The 23,627-nt window shown below is 58.4% G+C and overlaps 2 protein-coding genes across 2 annotated transcripts; both read right to left on the reverse strand.

The window, feature by feature from the left end:
- Positions 1–1,020: 1,020 nt before the first annotated feature.
- On the reverse strand, positions 1,021–14,546 carry COPB1 (COPI coat complex subunit beta 1). The gene is made up of 22 exons (XM_073659061.1): positions 14,391–14,546; positions 13,326–13,473; positions 12,965–13,194; positions 12,698–12,867; positions 12,045–12,159; positions 11,809–11,901; positions 9,629–9,766; positions 9,417–9,536; positions 7,964–8,071; positions 7,738–7,884; positions 7,448–7,593; positions 6,913–7,009; positions 6,674–6,834; positions 6,321–6,441; positions 5,905–6,132; positions 5,232–5,411; positions 4,154–4,298; positions 3,067–3,186; positions 2,670–2,815; positions 1,652–1,741; positions 1,363–1,518; positions 1,021–1,289 (listed from the first exon to the last, which is right to left on the reverse strand). Exons 2-22 carry the CDS (start codon positions 13,414–13,416, stop codon positions 1,230–1,232), a joined length of 2,862 nt encoding a protein of 953 aa, XP_073515162.1. The 5' UTR covers positions 13,417–13,473; positions 14,391–14,546; the 3' UTR covers positions 1,021–1,229.
- Positions 14,547–15,478: 932 nt separating this feature from the next.
- On the reverse strand, positions 15,479–23,311 carry PSMA1 (proteasome 20S subunit alpha 1). Its single transcript, XM_073659566.1, has 10 exons — positions 23,200–23,311; positions 20,735–20,779; positions 20,411–20,512; positions 20,229–20,332; positions 19,869–19,957; positions 16,796–16,866; positions 16,189–16,318; positions 15,982–16,061; positions 15,747–15,851; positions 15,479–15,668 (listed from the first exon to the last, which is right to left on the reverse strand). Exons 1-10 carry the CDS (start codon positions 23,200–23,202, stop codon positions 15,612–15,614), a joined length of 786 nt encoding a protein of 261 aa, XP_073515667.1. The 5' UTR covers positions 23,203–23,311; the 3' UTR covers positions 15,479–15,611.
- Positions 23,312–23,627: the final 316 nt, after the last annotated feature.

The following is a 23,627-nucleotide window of genomic DNA, read 5'->3' on the forward strand; positions in this document are numbered from 1 at the left end:
CACTGTATGATGCCCCCGCAGTACATTCTCCCCTCCCCCCCCACACTGTATGATGCCCCCGCAGTACATTCTCCCCTCCCCCCCCACACTGTATGATGCCCCCGCAGTACATTCTCCCCTCCCCCCCACACTGTATGATGCCCCCGCAGTACATTCTCCCCTCCCCCCCACACTGTATGATGCCCCCGCAGTACATTCTCCCCTCCCCCCCACACTGTATGATGCCCCCGCAGTACATTCTCCCCTCCCCCCCACACTGTATGATGCCCCCGCAGTACATTCTCCCCTCCCCCCCCACACTGTATGATGCCCCCGCAGTACATTCTCCCCTCCCCCCCCACACTGTATGATGCCCCCGCAGTACATTCTCCCCTCCCCCCCACACTGTATGATGCCCCCGCAGTACATTCTCCCCTCCCCCCCACACTGTATGATGCCCCCGCAGTACATTCTCCCCTCCCCCCCCACACTGTATGATGCCCCCGCAGTACATTCTCCCCTCCCCCCCCACACTGTATGATGCCCCCGCAGTACATTCTCCCCTCCCCCCCTACACTGTATGATGCCCCCGCAGTACATTCTCCCCTCCCCCCCCACACTGTATGATGCCCCCGCAGTACATTCTCCCCTCCCCCCACACTGTATGATGCCCCCGCAGTACATTCTCCCCCCCCACACTGTATGATGCCCCCGCAGTACATTCTCCCCTCCCCCCCCCACACTGTATGATGCCCCCGCAGTACATTCTCCCCTCCCCCCCACACTGTATGATGCCCCCGCAGTACATTCTCCCCTCCCCCCCCACACTGTATGATGCCCCCGCAGTACATTCTCCCCTCCCCCCCACACTGTATGATGCCCCCGCAGTACATTCTCCTCTCCCCCCACACTGTATGATGCCCCCGCAGTACATTCTCCCCTCCCCCCACACTGTATGATGCCCCCGCAGTAGAGTGCGCCCCCTAGAGTCAGGCACAGGTAAAGCTCCTGAATCACGGTAATAAATTTACTTCCACAGAATAATGAAAAGAAAGGTTTATTTCCGGAGCAGATGTGCGGAGACCACCAGGTGACGGCTCCATGTCCGGGGAAGGGACCGAGAAATAAAATGATCTATAAATGTCATTGATGGAAGGAATCCAGAGATCGGCTGCAGATCCTGGGAGCTACGACGGACGTAGAGGGAGGGGCCAGGGCTGGGGGCGGGGCCAGGGCTGGGGGCGGGGCTTCTATACCGTGGGCTTCTTCTGGGACAGGTTGATCTTGTCCCCGAGACTCAGCGCCATGCCCTGTGGGAGAGAGCAGACATTACTAGACGCTCGCGGTGTGCAGAGCGCGGTGCGGAGCGGGCCGACCTCTCACCTGGCTCTTGGCTCTGATCCGTATGTGTCCGGTCACCGGAGCGTCGGGGCCCAGGTGGATCGGCTTCTCAATGCTGACATTGGCGAGTGCATCCTCACCAAATATGGAGCGAGCGTAGAGATTGGCCGCCATGAAACCGCAGTAACCAGACAGCGCCTGAAGGGGAGATGACATCAATCACAAGGCGATTTCCCAGTGTCCCCCCCCGAGTCTGAGAGCGAGGAGGAGGATCCCGGCAGCGGGTGACCCCGATCTACAGGCGGAGCAGCATTAGGTTCCCGGCACTCACCTTCTCCGGCGTCAGACACTTCATGTTTGTGCAGCCCAGGATGTGCTGCAGATACTCGTTCAGGTCGATGATGTTGGTGTTAACGGTGACCTGGATGGGGACAGAGAAGTCAGCCGATCGCTCAGCGGCGCCCCCTTCAGCTCCGCCGCTCGGATCGCTCAGCGGCGCCCCCTTCAGCTCCGCCGCTCGGATCGCTCAGCGGCGCCCCCTTCAGCTCCACCGCTCGGATCGCTCAGCGGCGCCCCCTTCAGCTCGGATCGCTCAGCGGCGCCCCCTTCAGCTCCGCCGCTCGGATCGCTCAGCGGCGCCCCCTTCAGCTCCGCCGCTCGGATCGCTCAGCGGCACCCCCTTCAGCTCCGCCGCTCGGATCGCTCAGCGGCGCCCCCTTCAGCTCCGCCACTCGGATCGCTCAGCGGCGCCCCCTTCAGCTCCGCCACTCGGATCGCTCAGCGGCGCCCCCTTCAGCTCCGCCGCTCGGATCGCTCAGCGGCGCCCCCTTCAGCTCCGCCGCTCGGATCGCTCAGCGGCGCCTCCTTCAGCTAAGCCGCTCGGATCGCTCAGCGGCGCCCCCTTCAGCTCCGCCGCTCGGATCGCTCAGCGGCGCCCGCTTCAGCTCCGCCGCTCGGATCGCTCAGCGGCGCCCCCTTCAGCTCCGCCGCTCGGATCGCTCAGCGGCGCCCCCTTCAGCGGCGCCCCCTTCAGCTCCGCCGCTCGGATCACTCAGCGGCGCCCCCTTCAGCTCCGCCGCTCGGATCGCTCAGCGGCGCCCCCTTCAGCTCCGCCGCTCGGATCGCTCAGCGGCGCCCCCTTCAGCTCCGCCGCTCGGATCGCTCAGCGGCGCCTCCTTCAGCTAAGCCGCTCGGATCGCTCAGCGGCGCCCCCTTCAGCTAAGCCGCTCGGATCGCTCAGCGGCGCCCCCTTCAGCTAAGCCGCTCGGATCGCTCAGCGGCGCCCCCTTCAGCTCCGCCGCTCGGATCGCTCAGCGGCGCCCCCTTCAGCTCCGCCGCGCGGGGCTCACCTTGTTCTCCCACTCAAACTCGGCCCACATCTGCCTGAACTCGGTGTCGGTGCAGCCGGCCGGCTGGATGTAATCCATGATGTCGATGTGGATGTCACTGAGGACAACGCAGTTCCTGTCACTCGCGGCGCCGGACACATCGTACACTGCACAGATAGAAAGCTCCGGTTACCGCAGACAGCGCAGAGCATCTACACAGCAGTTACATTGGTCCCTCCTCTGTGCTTTACACTGCAGCTCTGATTGTTCAGATCAACATCAGCACATGGAAAGCCGACATAATAGTAAGGCAAAAAAAAACTGCGGCACAAAGACTGAAGGGCCAGGAGGTATGATGGACGCCGTAGAGGCGCCCCCTGTGGTTAGTGTAGGTCACCGCATCATACGAGGGTCTCACCGATGTTTCCAAATATGATTCCGTTTTCTGTTGAGGCGACTTTCACATTCGCTTTGATGTTTGCAAAGTCGTGTGGCGCGAGTGTGAGGGGCGACGGCTTCTCCACGAGCTTCAGATCCCCTGAAATTAATGAGAAGTCACAACGGTGATTACAGTGTCAGTGCGGCCGCAGCGCTCCGACCCCGCAAAGCGGGAACACCATCAACAGATCATCAATAGATCACACGGATCGCGGGATATCATCATCTGTCAGAGACAGGCACCGAACCCGAGGACAGAGCGCCACTGCCCCCTGCTGGCCCCAGCCCGGAACTGCCCGCGTCCCCTGGTGGCCCCAGCCCGGAACTGCCCGCGTCCCCTGGTGGCCCCAGCCCGGAACTGGATCGCAGGATATCATCGTCTGTCAGAGAGACCGGCACCAAACCCGAGGACAGAGCGCCACTGCACCCTGGTGGCCCCAGCCCGGAACTGCCCGCGCCCCCTGGTGGCCCCAGCCCGGAACTGCCCACGCCCCCTGGTGGCCCCAGCCCGGAACTGCCCGCGCCCCCTGGTGGCCCCAGCCCGGAACTGGATCACGGGATATCATCATATGTCAGAGAGACAGGCACAGAACCCGAGAGCAGAGCACTGCCGCCCCCTTCTGGTCTAAGCACGGCACGAACTGCTGCCCCCTGCAGACCGCAGCCCAGAACTGCCGCCGCCTCCTGCCCAGAACTAAATTATTATATAATGGAAAGTTCTAAAACGAGATTTGACTTCTCCCACCCCTCCGCTTGCTGACAGTGAATGGTAATATTCTGGGTTACATCCGGATCTAGTCCGGCTCACACAGCTGTGGACTCGTTACAATGCACCAGTGCAGACAATGCTCTAAACACTGCAGCGCTGATTGCACTCCGGTCCTGACCACACAGCGAGTCGTTACACTGTATCAGGGCAGTGAAAGCCAAGAGAGCCTGCTCCTCAAAGAAATGATACAATTCACTAACAGCAAGCAGAGATCTGCAGAGGGAAACGAGACATAGGAGATGGCAGAAACATTACAGCAGTGAGAGAGACGGAGGCGACATCTGCGGCAGCTCCTCACCCAGCGTGGCCAGCTCCAGCGTGCAGCTCTGCAGGGTGTCACTGGTCTGATTGACGACCAACACATCCAGCACGATGTCATACTGGTTCACGTGCACGTAGGCCTCCGCGTACACCGGGTCCGAGAAGCCCGTCAGCTGCGTCACCTGCACCGGAGCAGAGAGAAGGCTCAGCCACAACACAGCCGCCTGCAAGAGGTGGTCAGCCCCGCCCCCTGCTGATGACATCACCGATAACGAGACCACACCCCTTATACGCCAGCCCCGCCCCCTGCTGATGACATCACTGCTAAACGAGACCACACCCAGTATACTCCAGCTCCGCCCCCTGGTGATGACATCACTGATATAATGACATGAGACCACACCCCTTATACTCCAGCCCCGCCCCTGGTGATGACAGCACTGATATAATGACATGAGACCACATCCCTTATACTCCAGCCCCGCCCCTGGTGATGACATCACTGATATAATGACATGAGACCACACCCCTTATACTCCAGCCCCGCCCCTGGTGATGACATCACTGATATAATGACATGAGACCACATCCCTTATACTCCAGCCCCGCCCCTGGTGATGACATCACTGATATAATGACATGAGACCACACCCCTTATACTCCAGCCCCGCCCCTGGTGATGACAGCACTGATATAATGACATGAGGCCACACCCCTTATACTCCAGCCCCGCCCCTGGTGATGACAGCACTGATATAATGACATGAGGCCACACCCCTTATACTCCAGCCCTGCCCCCAGTGATGACATCACTGATATAATGACATGAGACCACACCCCTTATACTCCAGCCCCGCCCCTGGTGATGACAGCACTGATATAATGACATGAGGCCACACCCCTTATACTCCAGCCCCGCCCCTGGTGATGACATCACTGATATAATGACATGAGACCACACCCCTTATACTCCAGCCCCGCCCCTGGTGATGACATCACTGATATAATGACATGAGGCCACACCCCTTATACTCCAGCCCCGCCCCTCATCTATCACTGCTGATAACCCGCCTGTACACCTGTGTGAGGCTGTCCTGCTCCCGTGCTGTCGGTACCTTGTTCAGTTTGGATGCCAGCGGATCGGCCGCCTCCTTCCTCTGCGTGGTTCCCATTGCTGCCAGAAGACTTAGCTGGAACTGATCCTCCTTGGACGACATCTCGTTCTTGGCGGTCAGCTGCATGAAGGAGATGTGGTCGTCGGCCTGCACCGTCACGTTCCGTTTCTCGGACTCTTTCTGCTCATGATAAGAGGCGAGGTGGTCAGCGAAGAGACACGGGTCAGCGAAGAGACACGGATCAGCGAAGAGACACGGATCAGCGAAGAGACACGGGTCAGCGAAGAGACACGGGTCAGCGAAGAGACACGGGTCAGCGAAGAGACACGGGTCAGCGAAGAGACACGGGTCAGCGAAGAGACACGGGTCAGCGAAGAGACACGGGTCAGCGAAGAGACACGGGTCAGCGAAGAGACACGGGTCAGCGAAGAGACACGGGACAGCGAAGAGACACGGGACAGCGAAGAGACACGGGACAGCGAAGAGACACGGGACAGCGAAGAGACACGGGACAGCGAAGAGACACGGGACAGCGAAGAGACACGGGACAGCGAAGAGACACGGGTCAGCAAAGAGACACGGGTCAGCAAAGAGACACGGGTCAGCAAAGAGACACGGGTCAGCTACAGATACCGTCACCGCCCCTGGAGGAGACCGGCAGTGGCAGCCTCACCTTCTGCGACAGCTTCTCCTCCTCCAGCTTGGCGGACAGCATGTGTGACAGCGACAGCCGGCACTCCTTGTTGAAGATGTCATTCATCAGCGGCGAGCACTCCGACAAAACCTTCAGACACAGGGAGATCCGATCCACGTCGTCATCAGTGATCGGCTTCTTGGGGAGGGAGGACTTGCCCAGGTGCAGAATGGTCGCCATGAGCAGCATGGACTCCGCCACGAAGGACTGCAGAGAGCGCAACAGAGGGCGGTCAGAGGAGACAGTCACAGGGAGCGGCAGCGCAGGGCACCACCACCCTCATCATCCTGCAGCCTGAGGATGATGCCGCACCCTGCGCCTCACAAGCCGCAGCTCTGCTCGCTGTAGGTGAACGAGAACATTCTGGATAAACATTCGCTGCAGATTCCACTTACGTTTTGTTTCTTCTTATCTTGCACCAGCGCCACGTAGCGCAGCGCGATCTTGGTCAGGGTGGTGGCGAGAGACGCAGCAACGAAGAAGTCTCCGTCCAGCAGAAATCCACGGAGAGGCGGCCTGCGGAGGCAGCGAAATAAGGGTTAATGCAATAAAAGCCGACTTGACTGCCCCCATCATGCTCAGCAGCATAGTGAGCGCTGCTCTGGAGTGCCAGCTGTAACCACACCAATGCAATCCTAACCCAGCCCTGACAGTGAGCTGTGATCTGCAGAGCTGTGGATGCAGCTCTGGATGTGACTGGAGTAGACGATATTAAACACTAAGTCCCGGAGCGACTGTCTGCACAGACCTCTCCTCCTCCTTCTTGGCGGGGCGGGAGCTGCTGAGCGCGCTCTGCGTGGCGTACGTGCCCATCTCCGTCACCAGCTTCTGACTGGGGCCGACCGTCACCTCCTCCTCCGGCTTCAGCTCTCCAGACTCCTTCTTTATCTCTGTCTCTACGATGGGGACCTGGAGGAGAGAGAGGGGGGGGGGGTGACTCCTCTTCCTCATCTCCTACGCAGAGCCGTCATGGTCAGCGGCGCTCACCTCTCCCAGGGACCGGCGCACTTCCGTCATCACACTCTGGATGTCGTCTTTTGTGCTGCAATATTCTCCCAGAATCCACAGAGCTCCGCGGTAAATCCTGCAAGACAAAGAGGCATATTCCCAGCATGCCCTGTGCCATGGGGGGGGTGTGGACATCAGCGAGGGGTCCCCCGCTATTCCACTACTCGCCTATAAATGACCACATTTCTCCCAGCAGTGAAGGGGTTCAATGACAGGCGGCACCGCGCACCCACAGGCCGCGACAGGCGGCGCGCATGCACCCAGTTGCTCAGCAACTAGTTTTACAGTAGTGTAAAGTATGGTGGTTTTTATTGCACCATCCAGTGTCAATAGTGTAATCCTCCCCTCTGTCTACACCGCCATCACTTATAATGTAGAGGATTCGGGTGCATCCAAGGAGAAGCCATGAGAACAGGGAGGGACAATTTGTGGTCAGCGTCTACATCACAGAACGCCGTATCTCATGCTGATCACACTGGATAAAGACCCCGGCACAGAGGGCGCTGATACTCACTTCACGGACTTGATAGAGTGGAAAACCTCCAGCATCTTCTCCACGATGAGAGTCCTCAGGTTGTCGAACCTCTGAACGGCTTCTCGCACGAACTCCAGGACGTCGGCGGCCGCCGCCTCGTTGCTGTCGCTGAGGAACTCCATGAGCTGCAGACACCAGATGGCGCAAGAATGAGATGAACAGAGGAGCTAGAACCTGACGGCGGCGGCCGCCGGAGTGTCAGATCCCGGATTAGCGGAGCGACCCCGTAATACGCCGCCATCAGGCAGATCGCAGCTCTCTGCACTCACCACCGGGATGACGTTGGCGGCCATGTCTGGGAAGCGCACGCTGCAGGAGTGGAGCGTGCGGACGAGCAGCTGCCGGTACTTGTCCGTGTCCTCGTGCTCCGTCACATTGTTGGTCTTTATCACTTCCTTCTTCAGGACAATCACCAGCTACAATGAGAGGATGGCACAGTAAAGCAACCGGCCCCCAGGTATCACCCTCGCCCACAGGGGGGCGCTGTCAACTCACCTCTTCCACGTTTCTGGAGGACACCAGGTCCAGCGCCAGCTGCAGAGTTTTCTTGCGCACTTCGAGGTCCGGGGTGCCGAGGACCCTCAGGATGTCCATGACCAGATCCTGGAGACGAAGAGGAAGACGAGCAGCGGAAGGTCAAGTCAGGCCGAAAACGCATTTTACTCCGACTTATTTCCACACTGCTTTCAGTATCTCTGCTTGCTGTTAGCGAAAGCAATGACACATAGGAGGCAGCAGCTCCAGGCGACAATGCAGCCAGCCACTGACGGCAGACAGTATGTAGCCTGGAAGGCAACAATGCAGCCAGCCACTGACGGCAGACAGTATGTAGCCTGGAAGGCAACAATGCAGCCAGCCACTGACGGCAGACAGTATGTAGCCTGGAAGGCAACAATGCAGCCAGCCACTGACGGCAGACAGTATGTAGCCTGGAAGGCCGAGTGTGAAGATCCGGGCTCTTCCGTGGGTGTAACGCTACTCAGACAACACAGGGTGAGGGTAAAACAGCGTGGCAATACTTTACTGAACCACAAAGCGGACAATAAACAGATAGAACAGTCCCAGCAAATACCCAAGATGGTGGAACATTACACAGTGTCACGCTTCCTTCTCCGCCCGCCTGGGATAGAACAGCTGCGACTTTGGAGACTTCCAGGGCCAACTACCTCAACCAGTGGCCCCCTGCTTCTGGCGGGCCCCCACAGAGAGGAGGAAGCGGCAAGCTTAGGAAGTTCGCAGTCCCATCGAGGTACAAGACCAGGAGACCCGAGGGTCCCACCCTGGCCTCTCCGAGAGTTTTCTTCGGTTCCAGTCGACCTGGCAACCCCAAACAACATCTCCATGGGGCCAGGCGACTTCCTGTTCCCAACCTGGTCTCCCCAAATGTATCCATGGTCTCTCTGATGGTTAATGGAGCAGATAAGTAGCTTTCCAGTTAGGGCCATATACCCTTAGGCTGGAATCATGTAGAATCCAAATCGGTGTCTCTTTGGATAAATCCATGCTACCAAGCTGATGGTTTGAAGAGAGTCTGATCATTGATTCTCCTTGTCAAGTCTGACAGAGGCACATGTCCTTTAAAGTACACATCCACAGGTCAAGGATTAGGGAGGGTATTATTCCACAGGGCTCAGGTCTCATTGTTTTTGCATTTAATCAATTTACATAGATGGTATAGCAGCAGGCTCTTGTAAATAAACATCTAGCTGGCCTTAGTATAATATGCAATTAGCATAGTAACAAACATCATTGTTCACAGACCAATAGAAGTCAACAATTAGGGTTATACAAATACTAGTCTGTCCTTCTTGACCCACCGAAGAAACACACACAAGTTCTAAAGTCAACACAAACACAAAAGTGCATTTCTCTTGGCTTAACAAATCTAACAGTCTGGCTGATTAAGATTATAAACTGTATCGTCACATGGAGGTTAGGACGTTAGTACCTGCAGGACGCGCTCGTGGGACGGGTGGTCCTTCAGCTCGATCAGGCGATCCAGGACGATCAGCTTCACATTGTTGTCGCTCTCTTTAATGATCAGGTCAATGTAGCACTGAGCCGCGGCCTGGACGTGAAGAGCAGAGGAGACGGGTGGGAGGGGGCGGAGAGCAGAGGAGACGGGTGGGAGGACACCTAAGGGTGTTATGGATCACGCACCTTGATGGCGGTGGGAGCGCTGGACAGCGTGACGAGGGTCCCGGCAGCTTCATACTTCACAGCCGGGCTGGAGGACTGCAGTAGGTTGTAGATACATCGGATGAAGCGCGCTCTCTCGGAAGGGTTGGCGTGACAGACCTGCCGAACACAGACGCGGGATTACAGGAGACGCTCAGGTGCAAACACCAAATCCATGGAAGACCAGAGCGCCCCCAGCCACCGCCCGCATCTCCAACGCACACAGGACGCCCCCCAGCCACCGCCCGCATCTCCAGCGCACACAGGACGCCCCCCAGCCACCGCCCGCATCTCCAGCGCACACAGGACGCCCCCCAGCCACCGCCCGCATCTCCAGCGCACACAGGACGCCCCCCAGCCACCGCCCGCATCTCCAGCGCACACAGGACGCCCCCCAGCCACCGCCCGCATCTCCAGCGCACACAGGACGCCCCCCAGCCACCGCCCGCATCTCCAGCGCACACAGGACGCCCCCCAGCCACCGCCCGCATCTCCAGCGCACACAGGACGCCCCCCAGCCACCGCCCGCATCTCCAGCGCACACAGGACGCCCCCCAGCCACCGCCCGCATCTCCAGCGCACACAGGACGCCCCCCAGCCACCGCCCGCATCTCCAGCGCACACAGGACGCCCCCCAGCCACCGCCCGCATCTCCAGCGCACACAGGACGCCCCCCAGCCACCGCCCGCATCTCCAGCGCACACAGGACGCCCCCCAGCCACCGCCCGCATCTCCATCGCACACAGGACGCCCCCCAGCCACCGCCCGCATCTCCATCGCACACAGGACGCCCCCCAGCCACCGCCCCCATCTCCAGCGCACACAGGACGCCCCCCAGCCACCGCCCGCATCTCCAGCGCACACAGGACGCCCCCAGCCACCGCCCGCATCTCCAGCGCACACAGGACGCCCCCCAGCCACCGCCCGCATCTCCAGCGCACACAGGACGCCCCCCAGCCACCGCCCGCATCTCCAGCGCACACAGGACGCCCCCCAGCCACCGCCCGCATCTCCATCGCACACAGGACGCCCCCCAGCCACCGCCCGCATCTCCATCGCACACAGGACGCCCCCCAGCCACCGCCCGCATCTCCATCGCACACAGGACGCCCCCCAGCCACCGCCCGCATCTCCAGCGCACACAGGACGCCCCCCAGCCACCGCCCGCATCTCCAGCGCACACAGGACGCCCCCCAGCCACCGCCCGCATCTCCAGCGCACACAGGACGCCCCCCAGCCACCGCCCGCATCTCCGGCGCACACAGGACGCCCCCCAGCCACCGCCCGCATCTCCGGCGCACACAGGACGCCCCCCAGCCACCGCCCCCATCTCCGGCGCACACAGGACGCCCCCCAGCCACCGCCCCCATCTCCGGCGCACACAGGACGCCCCCCAGCCACCGCCCGCATCTCCGGCGCACACAGGACGCCCCCCAGCCACCACCCGCATCTCCGGCGCACACAGGACGTCCCCCAGCCACCGCTCACATCTCCGGCGCACACAGGACGTCCCCCAGCCACCGCCAGCATCTCCAGCGCACACAGGACGCCCCCCCAGCATCTCCAGCGCACACAGGACGCCCCCCCAGCCACCGCCCGCATCTCCAGCGCACACAGGACGCCCCCCAGCCACCGCCCGCATCTCCAGCGCACACAGGACGCCCCCCAGCCACCGCCCGCATCTCCAGCGCACACAGGACGCCCCCCAGCCACCGCCCGCATCTCCGGCGCACACAGGACGCCCCCCAGCCACCGCCCGCATCTCTGGCGCACACAGGAGAATGGTGTGCGCTACTAGTAAACATTGCGGCTTTCCTCAGCTCTAAGCCTGTGGGTCGTGCGGCTTGGCTGAGCTGTAACGCCACACACAACCTACAGACAGGAGTGGCGCTGTTCACGGAGGAGGTGGGACTTTCTTTCGTATTCCCTTCTCCAGTCTCATTTTAAAGAATAACATTATATAATCTGAATAACAAGCATCGCACGGCTCCCAGGTCGCACAGCCGCAGCCTCTGATTGATGTGTGACCCCCTGCAGCCATCGATGCAGACCAGGACGCAAACCCCACCGGTGGGAGATGGGTAGGGTGAGTGGTAATGACATCCCCCGTAAATGCTTTATGTCTTGGCCTCCTGAGATAGGCGCTGGTGGAAATCACGCACCTTATATATGAGCTCCACGATCACCAGCTGCAAGATGTCACCGAAGGTGTGGACCTGATCGATGCAGGTGCTGAGATAATCCAGGGCGCGGTCCTGGGGAAATACAAGGTCAGAGGTCACAGGGACCCAGCAGCAAAGATGATCCACCAGTGTTGTCATAGGGGCACTGTGCAGAGTCTTGGTCTCCTCCTCCTCCCCAGCAGTTAGATCTGAGTGCTTGCTGGTGTCCGGCGTACCTGGTCCGCATGGATCAGCATCATGAAGGCGTTCCTCTTGCAGCTGGCGTCCTTCTCGTTCACCAGGAAGTCGTGGATGAGCTCCGGAGCGTCCGGAATCAGATGTTCAAAGTTTCTAAAAGTGAAGATTATTCCAAGCGAACAGATCACTGAGGATCCGCCAGCAGCGCGGCCCCCCGCAATAATGGCGCCACTGTCCGGCCTGGGGTCCCACGGTCTGCTCAGGGGTGTCCTGCATTCACTGACCTTACTATCATAAACTGATGGAGACTTAGTCACAGTAAGGACATGACTGTGCTCACATCCCACAGGACTAGCTGCACTGATACACTGTAACAAGCACCCAAAGGGGAAGAAAATCTCTGCATTAAGAGTCGAGCACACAGACTTGCAGGACCCTGGACCAGCGGCCATGTCAGTAGTCTGTGGCGATCAGGGCCCCACGACCTTCTGGCAATATCCGTGACCGCCATCACATTCTCCACTCGCTGCAACGCAACATGTCGTCATTGTGGTATCAGAAAAGGCGCCAGGCAGGTGGTGAACAGGACGAGGCTCACAGGGTTCTGCCACACACGACTGTCATGGCTGCTGGTCCTCTGGATTTGATCACTCCCTGACAGCGCCCCGGGATCCTGAGGATGCACCCGTACCTGTAGATGGTGTATATGGCCAGCACGGCGTTCCTCCTCACGTAGCTGTGGCGGTGCTCCAGGCACGCCCGGATCGCGGGCATCAGCGGCTCCAGGAGCTCGGCCTCCTTCAGCTTACACAGGAAGCGCAGGGTGGAGCCGCGGATGAACTCGTTCGGATGCTGGAGATCCTGAAAGATCAGAACAAATATACAGCGGTCACCACACTGATACCCAGAGACGGGTGACGGCAGCCATACTGGCGGCCCCCCAGCGTTAGTAGCCCACCTTCCTGTAGGCGTCGCACACCAGGATCATCTCCTGCAGCAGTTTCCCGTCCGGTGTCGTTTTGGGGACGATCTCCCAGAAGACGAGCAGCAGCTTCTTGATGGTGTGGTCCTGCAGCGGCAGCACGAAGCGGATGATGGTCATCAGGAGTCCGGGCAGCTTCTCCCCGTTCAGGATCATGATGATGACTTTTTTCAGAGCCTCCGTCTTGGATTTCACGTCTCCCTTCTCTGCGGGTGAACAAGGCACGGCGCATTACAGCAGCGCGTTACGGGGGGCGCACAGGGGGCCGAGCCACTGCACCCGCACAGGGCCCCCCGAGGTTATCCCACAGCTCTCATGACTGGCACCATTTTCTTACCCAGGTCAGTCTTGAGAGTGATCTCTGATGGAGGCTCGGAGTCCATGGGGACATTGATGAGGGTGTAGCACACGTTCTCTGCGGCCGTCATGGCTCCGGCCAGGTGTCACAGTCAGATGGACGGGAAAACGTGCAGCAGCTTCTGGCCCTGAGAACAAGGAAACCAGCAGAGGTGAGGGTTCGAAGAGAGAGGGGGGGCGGCGGCGCGGCACCTGGCGGGAGGGGGGGGCGACGGCGCGGCACCTGGCGGGAGGGGGGGGCGACGGCGCGGCACCTGGCGGGAGGGGGGGGCGGACGGCGCGGCACCTGGCGGGAGGGGGGGGCGGACGGCGCGGCACCTGGCGGGAGGGGGGGGCGGACGGCGCGGCACCTGGCGGGAGGGGGGGGCGGACGGCGCGGCACCTGGCGGGAGGGGGGGGCGGACGGCGCGGCACCTGGCGGGAGGGGGGGGCGGACGGCGCGGCACCTGGCGGGAGGGGGGGGCGGACGGCGCGGCACCTGGCGGGAGGGGGGGGCGGACGGCGCGGCACCTGGCGGGAGGGGGGGGCGGACGGCGCGGCACCTGGCGGGAGGGGGGGGCGGACGGCGCGGCACCTGGCGGGAGGGGGGACGGACGGCGCGGCACCTGGCGGGAGGGGGGACGGACGGCGCGGCACCTGGCGGGAGGGGGGACGGACGGCGCGGCACCTGGCGGGAGGGGGGACGGACGGCGCGGCACCTGGCGGGAGGGGGGACGGACGGCGCGGCACCTGGCGGGAGGGGGGACGGACGGCGCGGCACCTGGCGGGAGGGGGGACGGACGGCGCGGCACCTGGCGGAGCTATAGGGGAGGGGACCCCGGGAATGCACCTGATGGATGAGGCCGCCATTGAGAAACGCACAGGTCATGAACACAGAGAAACAACCGGAGTAACTGACTCCTCACACGGGACGATGCAGGGAAATGACTGAGGCCGGAGCCTGTCTCTCGCCCTTGGATTGGGATGGCGCCTCTCGGGCTTGTCAGGGACCCCTGAACAGAGGGCCGCAGCCGGGTTCCAGCCTAACGGTCGCCGGAGACATTACCTGCTCTCGGCCCGGGTGTCACAGCAGCTCTGCTTTCTCGGTGACGTGGAAGAGCTGAGGCCACATCAAGAGTACGGAAGCCGGGCAGTACCAGAAACACTCCGCCCACAACAGAGATACACCGGAAGCATCCATCTTGGACCGCAGCGCACCGGAAGTGTTCCTTACCGTGGACCGCAGCGCACCGGAAGTGTTCCTTACCGTGGACCGCAGCGCACCAGAAGTGTTCCTTACCGTGGACCGCAGCGCACCAGAAGTGTTCCTTACCGTGGACCGCAGCGCACCAGAAGTGTTCCTTACCGTGGACCGCAGCGCACCGGAAGTGTTCCTTACCGTGGACCGCAGCGCACCGGAAGTGTTCCTTACCGTGGACCGCAGCGCACCGGAAGTGTTCCTTACCGTGGACCGCAGCGCACCGGAAATGTTCCTACCGTGAACCGCAGCGCACCGGAAGTGTTCCTTACCGTGGACCGCAGCGCACCGGAAGTGTTCCTTACCGTGGAGCACAGTTGATTGTAACTGCCCGGCCCCGGAAGTGACTGCACATCTGCAGAATAAATCCTGCAGAGGATTCATCCTAGGCCGTGTTCACACTATCAGTATTTGTAACCAGCAGTGGGTGATAAATGCATAAGTGCTGACGAGTTTCTATTATACTTTTCCTCTGATTGTTACTCGCCTAGTTACAAATACTGATGTAATACTGACCAAATACTGAGTGTGTGACCGCGGCCTGACTGCAGCCCGGCCTGAGGCGGCTCCGGCTTCAGAGTGAAAGCAGAAACCTGATCTGGTGTTTTGGACGATTTTTTTCTCGTGGATTTTGATGCCCCAGAGGGGCAGCGAGCGAGCAGAGACCCCCAGAAGGGCAGCGAGCAGAGACCCCCAGCAGGGCAGCGAGCAGAGACCCCCAGAGACTGATAAGCCGCCTGCAGCAGGTCATAGACAGCTTTGTATTTTCAGTGACATCGTTGTCACTTCCGCTATCGCTCCCGACACCATGATGTGACTGGGGTCTCCAGGGTGTCAGGGGGCAGGGCTTACTTTTTATGGAGGCTCTCTGAACAGGAAGAACTGTAGAGGAACAGTTACCAAGATCAAGAAAACAACATTTTATTGGCTTTTCATCGAGGACAATGTGGAATTACAGAAATGAGTCTCTCCGCGCAGCACTGACGCCGGGGAAAGAAGCTACAGACGCCATACAAAAATCATCCAACTCTAGTGCTCCATGGGCTCATCCGGCTTCTCCACCGGATCCTCCGCAGGGGGCGCCACCTGAGGGAGAAAGCAGCCAGACATCAGTGACCCCACACAGCTGCAGCGTCAGTGCATGTATGTGCTCCGGTCACCCACCTTCCTCTGGGGTCGCTCCTCCAATCCTTCCAGGAACGAGGCCACTTCATCATCGTCATAGATCGTAAACTCCAAATCTTTACCCACAATGCCGATGGACACATTCTGCCAACAGGAGCAGAGGGCTTGTTACTATGTGTCGGTGCAGGTGTGCGCCTTCAGGGCACCATTCCTTTATATCTTATAATGTCCGGTCAGGACGGCGCCACTGACCGCTCTCACGGATCCTTGTTACCTTAGTTGTCAGGTCCTGTTCTGCAGGAAGAGTCTCTCTCAGGGCCCGGAGCCCGTGTTTCACCAGTTCATTCAGATTACCTGAGGACAAGCACCACATCAATCAGGAGCCCACACAAGGGACCCACGGCCCCAGCTGTGCACTACTCCACCCAACACACAGTATCAAACACAACGCCCACCATGCACAGCCATCTCCGCGACTCACATTCACTGAACTCGGACATGTGTCTCTCCAGATAGGTGCGAGCCGACTGCGACCGAGCTCCGATGGACATCGCTTTGCAGTCAAAGTAGTTTGCAGAAGGGCAGGTCTGGAATATGTGCGGCCCCATGTCCTACGGAAAACAGGAGAATTACATCCAGAAGTCATGAGAAGGCCGCCCCGGAGGAGAAGCCACTACAGAAAAATGAAACCCCCAAGCTCCCATATCAGAGCATGGAAACGCACAGGTAGAGACCCACCCGAGCAAAAGGATGGATAATACTGTAGGGTGAACCAGAGATGTACACCGGCACCCTCCCTCCCACGTACCCGGCCCGTAGCCCGGCGCCATCCTCCCGCATATCATGACATCTATGATTAGGTTTCCTTAGTCGGCTGCCATTACAACAATGCACATCATCCACTGTGTAAGGTGCCAGAGGGACAGTACTGACCCTGCCACCATATTGTGTCCAAATATCCAAATGTAACTCAGCCGTACAGGAAAACAACCTGATAATGGCCCAAACGGGGGGGGGGGGGTCACTGGACCCACCACAAAAAAGGTGTTTCAAACAACACGGCCTCCATCCCTGCGGGCGATACTTACGTCATACCCTGCGATCAGAAGTCCCACACCGTAAGGTCTCCGTCCATAGCGCTGCGTGGGAACCTGGGTTTCTGCGACAGTCAAGGAACAGACACAGGAAAAAGCAAACAGCTAATACAGGGAGGACGGCGAAAAGGGGGTCACATCAACGAGGGTGGGAGCCATGTACAGGGCTTGTCCAGATACAGTAATAAACAGGTAATGTCTGCGATTATAAATACAGCTCTGGCAAAAATTAAGAGACCACTGCAAAATGTTCATTTTCTCTGATTTTTCTCTTTTTAGGTATATTTGAGTAAAATGTACATTGTTGTTTTATTCTATAAGCTACTGACAATGTCTCCGAAATTCAAAGCTAAAAATTTTGTATTTATTTGCAGCAAATGAGAAATCGTCAGCAGAGATGCAGAGTAGCAGAGATGCAGAGTAGCAGAGATGCAGAGTAGCAGAGATGCAGAGTAGCAGAGATGCAGAGTAGCAGAGATGCAGAGCAGCAGAGATGCAGAGCAGCAGAGATGCAGAGCAGCAGAGATGCAGAGCAGCAGAGATGCAGAGCAGCAGAGATGCAGAGCAGCAGAGATGCAGAGAGCCAGTGCTTTCATACCTCAAATATTGCAAAGAAAGCCAGTTCTTATTCATTTAGAAGCAACAATCCTCATGTTATAACTCAGGAAGAGTTCAGAAATGAATATTTGGTGGAATAACCATGATTGTTATTCCCGGCTCTCATGCGTCTTGGCTTCTTTCCACCAGTCTTTCACACGGCTTTTGGGTGACCTTATGCCGCTCCGGCAGTTCTGTGTTTGATGGCTTGTGACCATCCATCTTCCTCTTGATTACATTCCAGAGGTTTTCCATGGTCTGGAGATTGGGCGGCCATGACAGGGTCTTGATGTGGCGCCCCTTCATCTGCACATTGATTGACCTAGCTGTGTGGCATGGGGCATTGTTCTCAGAGTTGGGGAACATTGCCTGAGCAGAAGGAAGCCAGTGTTTTTCCAGGATAACCTTGTCTGCGGCTTGATTCATACGTCCTCCGCAAAGATTAACCTGCCCAATTCCAGCCTTGCTGAAGCATCCCCAGATCATCACCGATCCTCCACCATATTTCACAGTGGGTGCAGACACTGTGGCTTGTACGCCTCTCCAGGTCTCCGTCTAACCATTAGACGACCAGGTGTTGGGCAAAGCTGAAAATTAGACTCATCAGAGAAGATGACCTTACTCCAGTCCTCTATGGTCCAATCCTTATGGTCTCTGGCATTCTTCAGCCTGGCTCTCCTTTGCTTCTCATTGATGAAAGGCTTTTTTCTAGCTTTACATGACTTGAGGCTTCTAGGAGCCTGTTACCAACTGTTCTTGCCGTTCTCTTCACCCCAGCTGCCATTCCTTCTGTAGGTCACTTGATATCATCCTGTGTTTGCTGAGTGACATTGGAATAAGATGACGGTCATCCCGGTCGGTGGAGAGTCGCTTTCACCCTCTGCCGGTCTTTAGCTTTGTTGTCCCCAATGTCTGCTGCTTGACCTTGTTGTAATGGACTGCCGTCTTCGAAATTTTAAGGATGGAGGCAACATGACGCTCCCTGTATCCCTCCGCTAGTAAAGCCAGAATTGAGCCCTTCTTTCCCTCACTCAAGACTTTTCTTTCCACCTCCTTTGGTTACAAGTTATTTCTTCATTCAAATTACTTTTGGGCCGTTCCTAGCACTTGTTTTGCCATCCAGCTTCTCCTATTGCAAGAGGATTGTGAAGCCCACAGCAGGGTTTCTTATACTTTCCCTGGTTACATAAGATTTGGTTCCGGTGATCACCGAATCAGAAGCGCATTAAGTAGAAGGAGGTGGACGGTGGGTGGAATTCAACTGACACTGGAAGGAATGGAAGTCAGACATGTAGAGAAAACTGGGCAGAGGTCTCTTCATTTTTGCCAGAGCTGTATACACACACGACACAGGTGTAAAGTTTAAAGAATGGGTAAGTATAATAATCAATAAGACATTTGACGTCTCTTCGCGTTGCTCACTGTTCACACTGCGGTATTCATGTCTCAGCTTCGTTATTAGTTAGCGCTCATTCACACGACTGTAGTAAAGAGGACAGAACTTGGACAATGACATTGCAGGGAGCCGAGCAGATATATATAGGATATAGATACGTGGACGCACTCTGCCACGGATCCTCCGCCGCTCCAGTGACGCCTCACAGCCGGCCATTATTTACAAGGCACCAGTGACATCGGGTCTGCAACACATGACAGCTGCAGCCAATCTCTTGGCTTGCAGAGATGTCTGCACATATGGGCATGTGACTGGCTGCAGCGGTCACATGTTGTAGACAGGACTGTAACTAAAGACCTCCAGGGGCAGTGATGAGAAGACGCTGAAGTGATCGGGGCTTCAATAGTTTGTGAAAGCAGACAACTGCTGCTCCCCATCTTGAGAATGAAGGGGATTGAAGGGCATGTCCACGATTCTAAAACATGGCTGCTTGCCTGCAGAGACAGCGCTGCCCCTGCGTGGCATCACAGCTAAGCTCCATTGACCTCAGATGGTCTGGGCTGCGACACCAGCCAGATTCAGGGGTTTTCTACACCTGGACCCTATAAGTGCTGCGTTCCCTTACAGTTATTTCCTGTGCAGAAGCGAGTGATACCGGGAACAGCAGCCCACCCCATGTAAGTGACGGCATGGTGCAGGCAGCCCCGAGCCCCTCCATTCATAGAGCAGGTCGGACCCCCCCCCCCCCGGATCACTAAGTGATGGTCTATCCCCGCATACAGGTGGTCTCACATCAGACCCCCCCCCCCCCCCCAGATCACTAAGTGATGGTCTATCCCCGCATACATGTGGTCTCACATCAGACCCCCCCCCCCCCCCCCGGATCACTAAATGATGGTCTATCCCCGCATACAGGTGGTCTCACATCAGACCCTTCCTGAAGGGGAGCTGCCCATCCATTCACCACCTGAGGCCAGACCCCGTCAGCCATAGGAAGTCTGGTCGGCCCCTACGATCCCCTGTAGCGGCGCGGCGGACGCTGCACCACACGGCGATTGCAGGATGGAAGGATACTACTCCCGATCAGGGAGACGAGGCGCGACACTGGGAGAGGACGGTCAAAGACGAAGCGAGAATCCAGACACTCCTGACGCATGAAGTTACTGCAAAGAAACGGAGAAAAGATGAGCGAGAAGCTGCACACCAATAAACGGTACTGGAAAGTCCTCTAATCTGACATCTAATAATCCAGACTATTCACTAACTGAACTGGGCAGAGAAGACTGAGGATAAAGTGTCAGCCTCCAGGACGAGCTTCTATCCCGCGCTCCGGATCCACCTCGATCACCCGGAATATCGGCTGTCGCGGCCCCTGGGGTCTCAGAGAGGGAGCCAGCACTCACCACAGCAGGCGCGCGTCCGCCCAGCACTCACCACAGCAGGCGCGCGTCCGCCGTCAGCCCCGCGATGGAGATGCCCACGTGACTGTCCACATTCAGGATCTTCTTCTGATGTGCGGCCAGTTCAGACTGAGCTCTCTGCGCAGCGATAAAACGTGTCAGACACCGATCACGACCACCAAGCCCCCGCCCCGTACTCAGCACAGCGGACACTACCTTTAAGGCCACGAGGACAGCATGCGTCTTGGACTTCAGGCCCACTGTGGCCGAGCCCTGCTTCACCGCCTCCATGGCGTACTCGATCTGATGGATCCGGCCCTGGAGGACGAGCAGAACAGACAAAGGTGTCAGCGCGAGATCCAACCAGAGGGATCACATGACTCCTACAGAAACGGCTAAAATAACGGTGACATCACAGGACGTCTGCACGTAGCGCCCCCCTGTGCGGGTCACGTGCAATGTCCACATCTCGCCATGCGGAGGCGTCTGCTCACAGGGAGATTATAGGGGGCAGAGTGCGGCGGCAGAAGCTGCGCTTACCTGGGGGCTCCACACGGTCACATCGTTGTCATACTGGTTACGGAACTGCGGGAATAAAGGAGATCAGCAACCAATCAGCAATAACGAAGGGATCAAGCCAGGGGTGACGGGGAGGGGGGGGGGGATGGGGGGGAGAGGAAGATCCCCCTGAGAAAAAAAAAAAAGAGGGGGAGCCCTATCCACTATATTACAGGGTGGGGGGGCTCCGCACCTCGCATCACTGGGTGGGGGGGGGGGGAGGGGGCTCCGCACCTCGCATCACTGGGTGGGGGGCGCTGTATTTTATAGCAGAAGCCCCTTAAGCTCCTCTGACTTTATTATATTGGGATCACGAGTCACAAAGTAAAAGTGAAAGTGACAGATGAGGCTCCGCCTGAGCAGCTGCACCGTGCAGGACCGGACGGGCGCTGGCCGCACTGCAGGAACCAGATTTCTGTCACCGGCTTTCACTGTCCGTCACTTTCAGGATCTCTGTTTGCAAACAGCGAATGAGAACTTATTTCCATACACGCTTTGACCTAATGCTTCTCACAGCTGAGGATCTGTTACAATGCACAAGTGTAAAAAAGATCCACCAGCCTGACGTCTGGGACACAAGAGACATCCGTCAATCAGAAAGTAATAGTAATAATCTACTATAGCGCCAACATAATCGGCAGCAGTGTACACATCAGAGATGACACGTACACACAGTATCAGACATTAAAGAGTAACACAGAATTCACACAGGAGGCACGAGGACCCAGCGCACAAGCTATGAGGACACGGGGGCTGCACCACTGCTCCCCAGCAGCGCTCTGCTGACTCAGATCTTCCCTTCACTCCTCACATCTGATACTCGCTCCTGTCACCTGCACCTCAAAAACATCTCCAGAATCTGACCTTTTCTCACCTTTGCCTCTCTAAAATCTCTCACTATCGCTTTTATTCAGTCTCGTCTGGACTCCTGCAACTCTCTTCTGATCGGTCTCTCTCTTGCCAAACTTCTCCTCTCCAATCCGTCCTGAATGCGGCAGCTAGGGTCGTATTTCTGTCCAGCCGCTTCACCGATGCCTCCATCTTGTGCCAGTCATTATACTGGTTACCCACTCGCTACAGGGTCCAATATAAATTTCTCTCTCTCACCTGCAAAGCTCTCCACAGTTCTGCACCGCCTTATATCTCCTCTCTCATCTCTATCGCCCTACATATCCCCCGTCATCTCTCTATCGCCTAGCCGTCCTCTCCACAGCGCTGCGCCGCCCTGCATCGCCTAGCCGTCCTCTCCACAGCGCTGCGCCGCCCTGCATCGCCTAGCCGTCCTCTCCACAGCGCTGCGCCGCCCTGCATCGCCTAGCCGTCCTCTCCACAGCGCTGCGCCGCCCTGCATCGCCTAGCAGTCCTCTCCACAGCGCTGCGCCGCCCTGCATCGCCTAGCCGTCCTCTCCACAGCGCTGCGCCGCCCTGCATCGCCTAGCCGTCCTCTCCACAGCGCTGCGCCGCCCTGCATCGCCTAGCCGTCCTCTCCACAGCGCTGCGCCGCCCTGCATCGCCTAGCCGTCCTCTCCACAGCGCTGCGCCGCCCTGCATCGCCTAGCCGTCCTCTCCACAGCGCTGCGCCGCCCTGCATCGCCTAGCCGTCCTCTCCACAGCGCTGCGCCGCCCTGCATCGCCTAGCCGTCCTCTCCACAGCGCTGCGCCGCCCTGCATCGCCTAGCCGTCCTCTCCACAGCGCTGCGCCGCCCTGCATCGCCTAGCCGTCCTCTCCACAGCGCTGCGCCGCCCTGCATCGCCTAGTCGTCCTCTCCACAGCGCTGCGCCGCCCTGCATCGCCTAGCCGTCCTCTCCACAGTGCTGCACTGTCCTACATCTCTTCATCATCTGTTCTCAGCATTCCACCAATGACCTAATAATAATATCCTCCATAATCCCCCCACACACACCAATCTCCATAACTTCTCTTGTGCTGCAGCAGGTCTCTGGAATACTCTACCCAAAGAAATTCGGTTAATCTCCAGTCTCCACAGTTGACTGCACACTAAGGACACATTTGGTTGCACTTGTGGTCACCTCACTGGTCCTTCCTGACTTTCCCATCACCTGTTTCCTCTCCCTCCATGGCTCAGCAGCACTTTGTACCTGTACTTGTATAGATCCTGGGTGGGGGCCGCTTCATGCTGCGTTATCTGACCGTGCACTCAGCTCCGGTCACCTCGTGCCCCGCTCCTCCTGTAACTACTGAGCTGTGTGTGATGTACAGTGCTGCGGTATAGGGGGCGCTACAGAGAGCAAACTCTAACCCACACCCCTCCGCCGTCTCCCCCGCGCTCCCCCGGTCCACTTCGCCGTCTGCCCCGCACTCTCCCGATCCCTTCCGCATTCTCCTCCGGTCTCATCTATGTCTACGAGGCAGTAACACTTCCGCCTCCGTCCCCGAGCTCTGCTCCTCCCCGCCGTCTGTGGCTCCCGGGCTCGGCCGCTCTCACCATGTTGCCGGTGTCTCGGAGGTGCTGAATAATGCTGCACTCTGCGCTCCGCTACTCTCGTCTGAGTGTCAGGAGCCCCGCCCCCTGAGCAGGCGGGAGCAGTCCAGCGCCGAGTGTCCCATTGTCAATGCCACAACTTTATCAGTAACAGAGCAGAGAGCAATTATAAGGTTATAATGTGCTGGGGGAGGGGCTACCTGATGAGTTTATAATTCACCTGACTCCATCTCAGGAATGTGCTGCTCTGCTGCCCTCCTGCCTCCTGCTCTGCTGCCCTCCTGCCTGCTGCTCTGTTGCCGTCCTGCCCTCCTGCTCTGCTGCCCTCCTGCTCTGCTGCCCTGCTGCCCTCCTGCCTGCTGCTCTGCTGCCCTCCTGCCTGCTGCCCTCCTGTCCTGCTGATCCGCTGCCCTCCTGCCCTCCTGCTCTGC

The sequence above is a fragment of the Phyllobates terribilis genome, unplaced genomic scaffold (genome assembly GCF_046119375.1).
Source record: "Phyllobates terribilis strain yellow unplaced genomic scaffold, ASM4611937v1 Scaffold_13__5_contigs__length_258822181, whole genome shotgun sequence".
Classification (NCBI taxonomy): Eukaryota; Metazoa; Chordata; class Amphibia; order Anura; family Dendrobatidae; genus Phyllobates; species Phyllobates terribilis.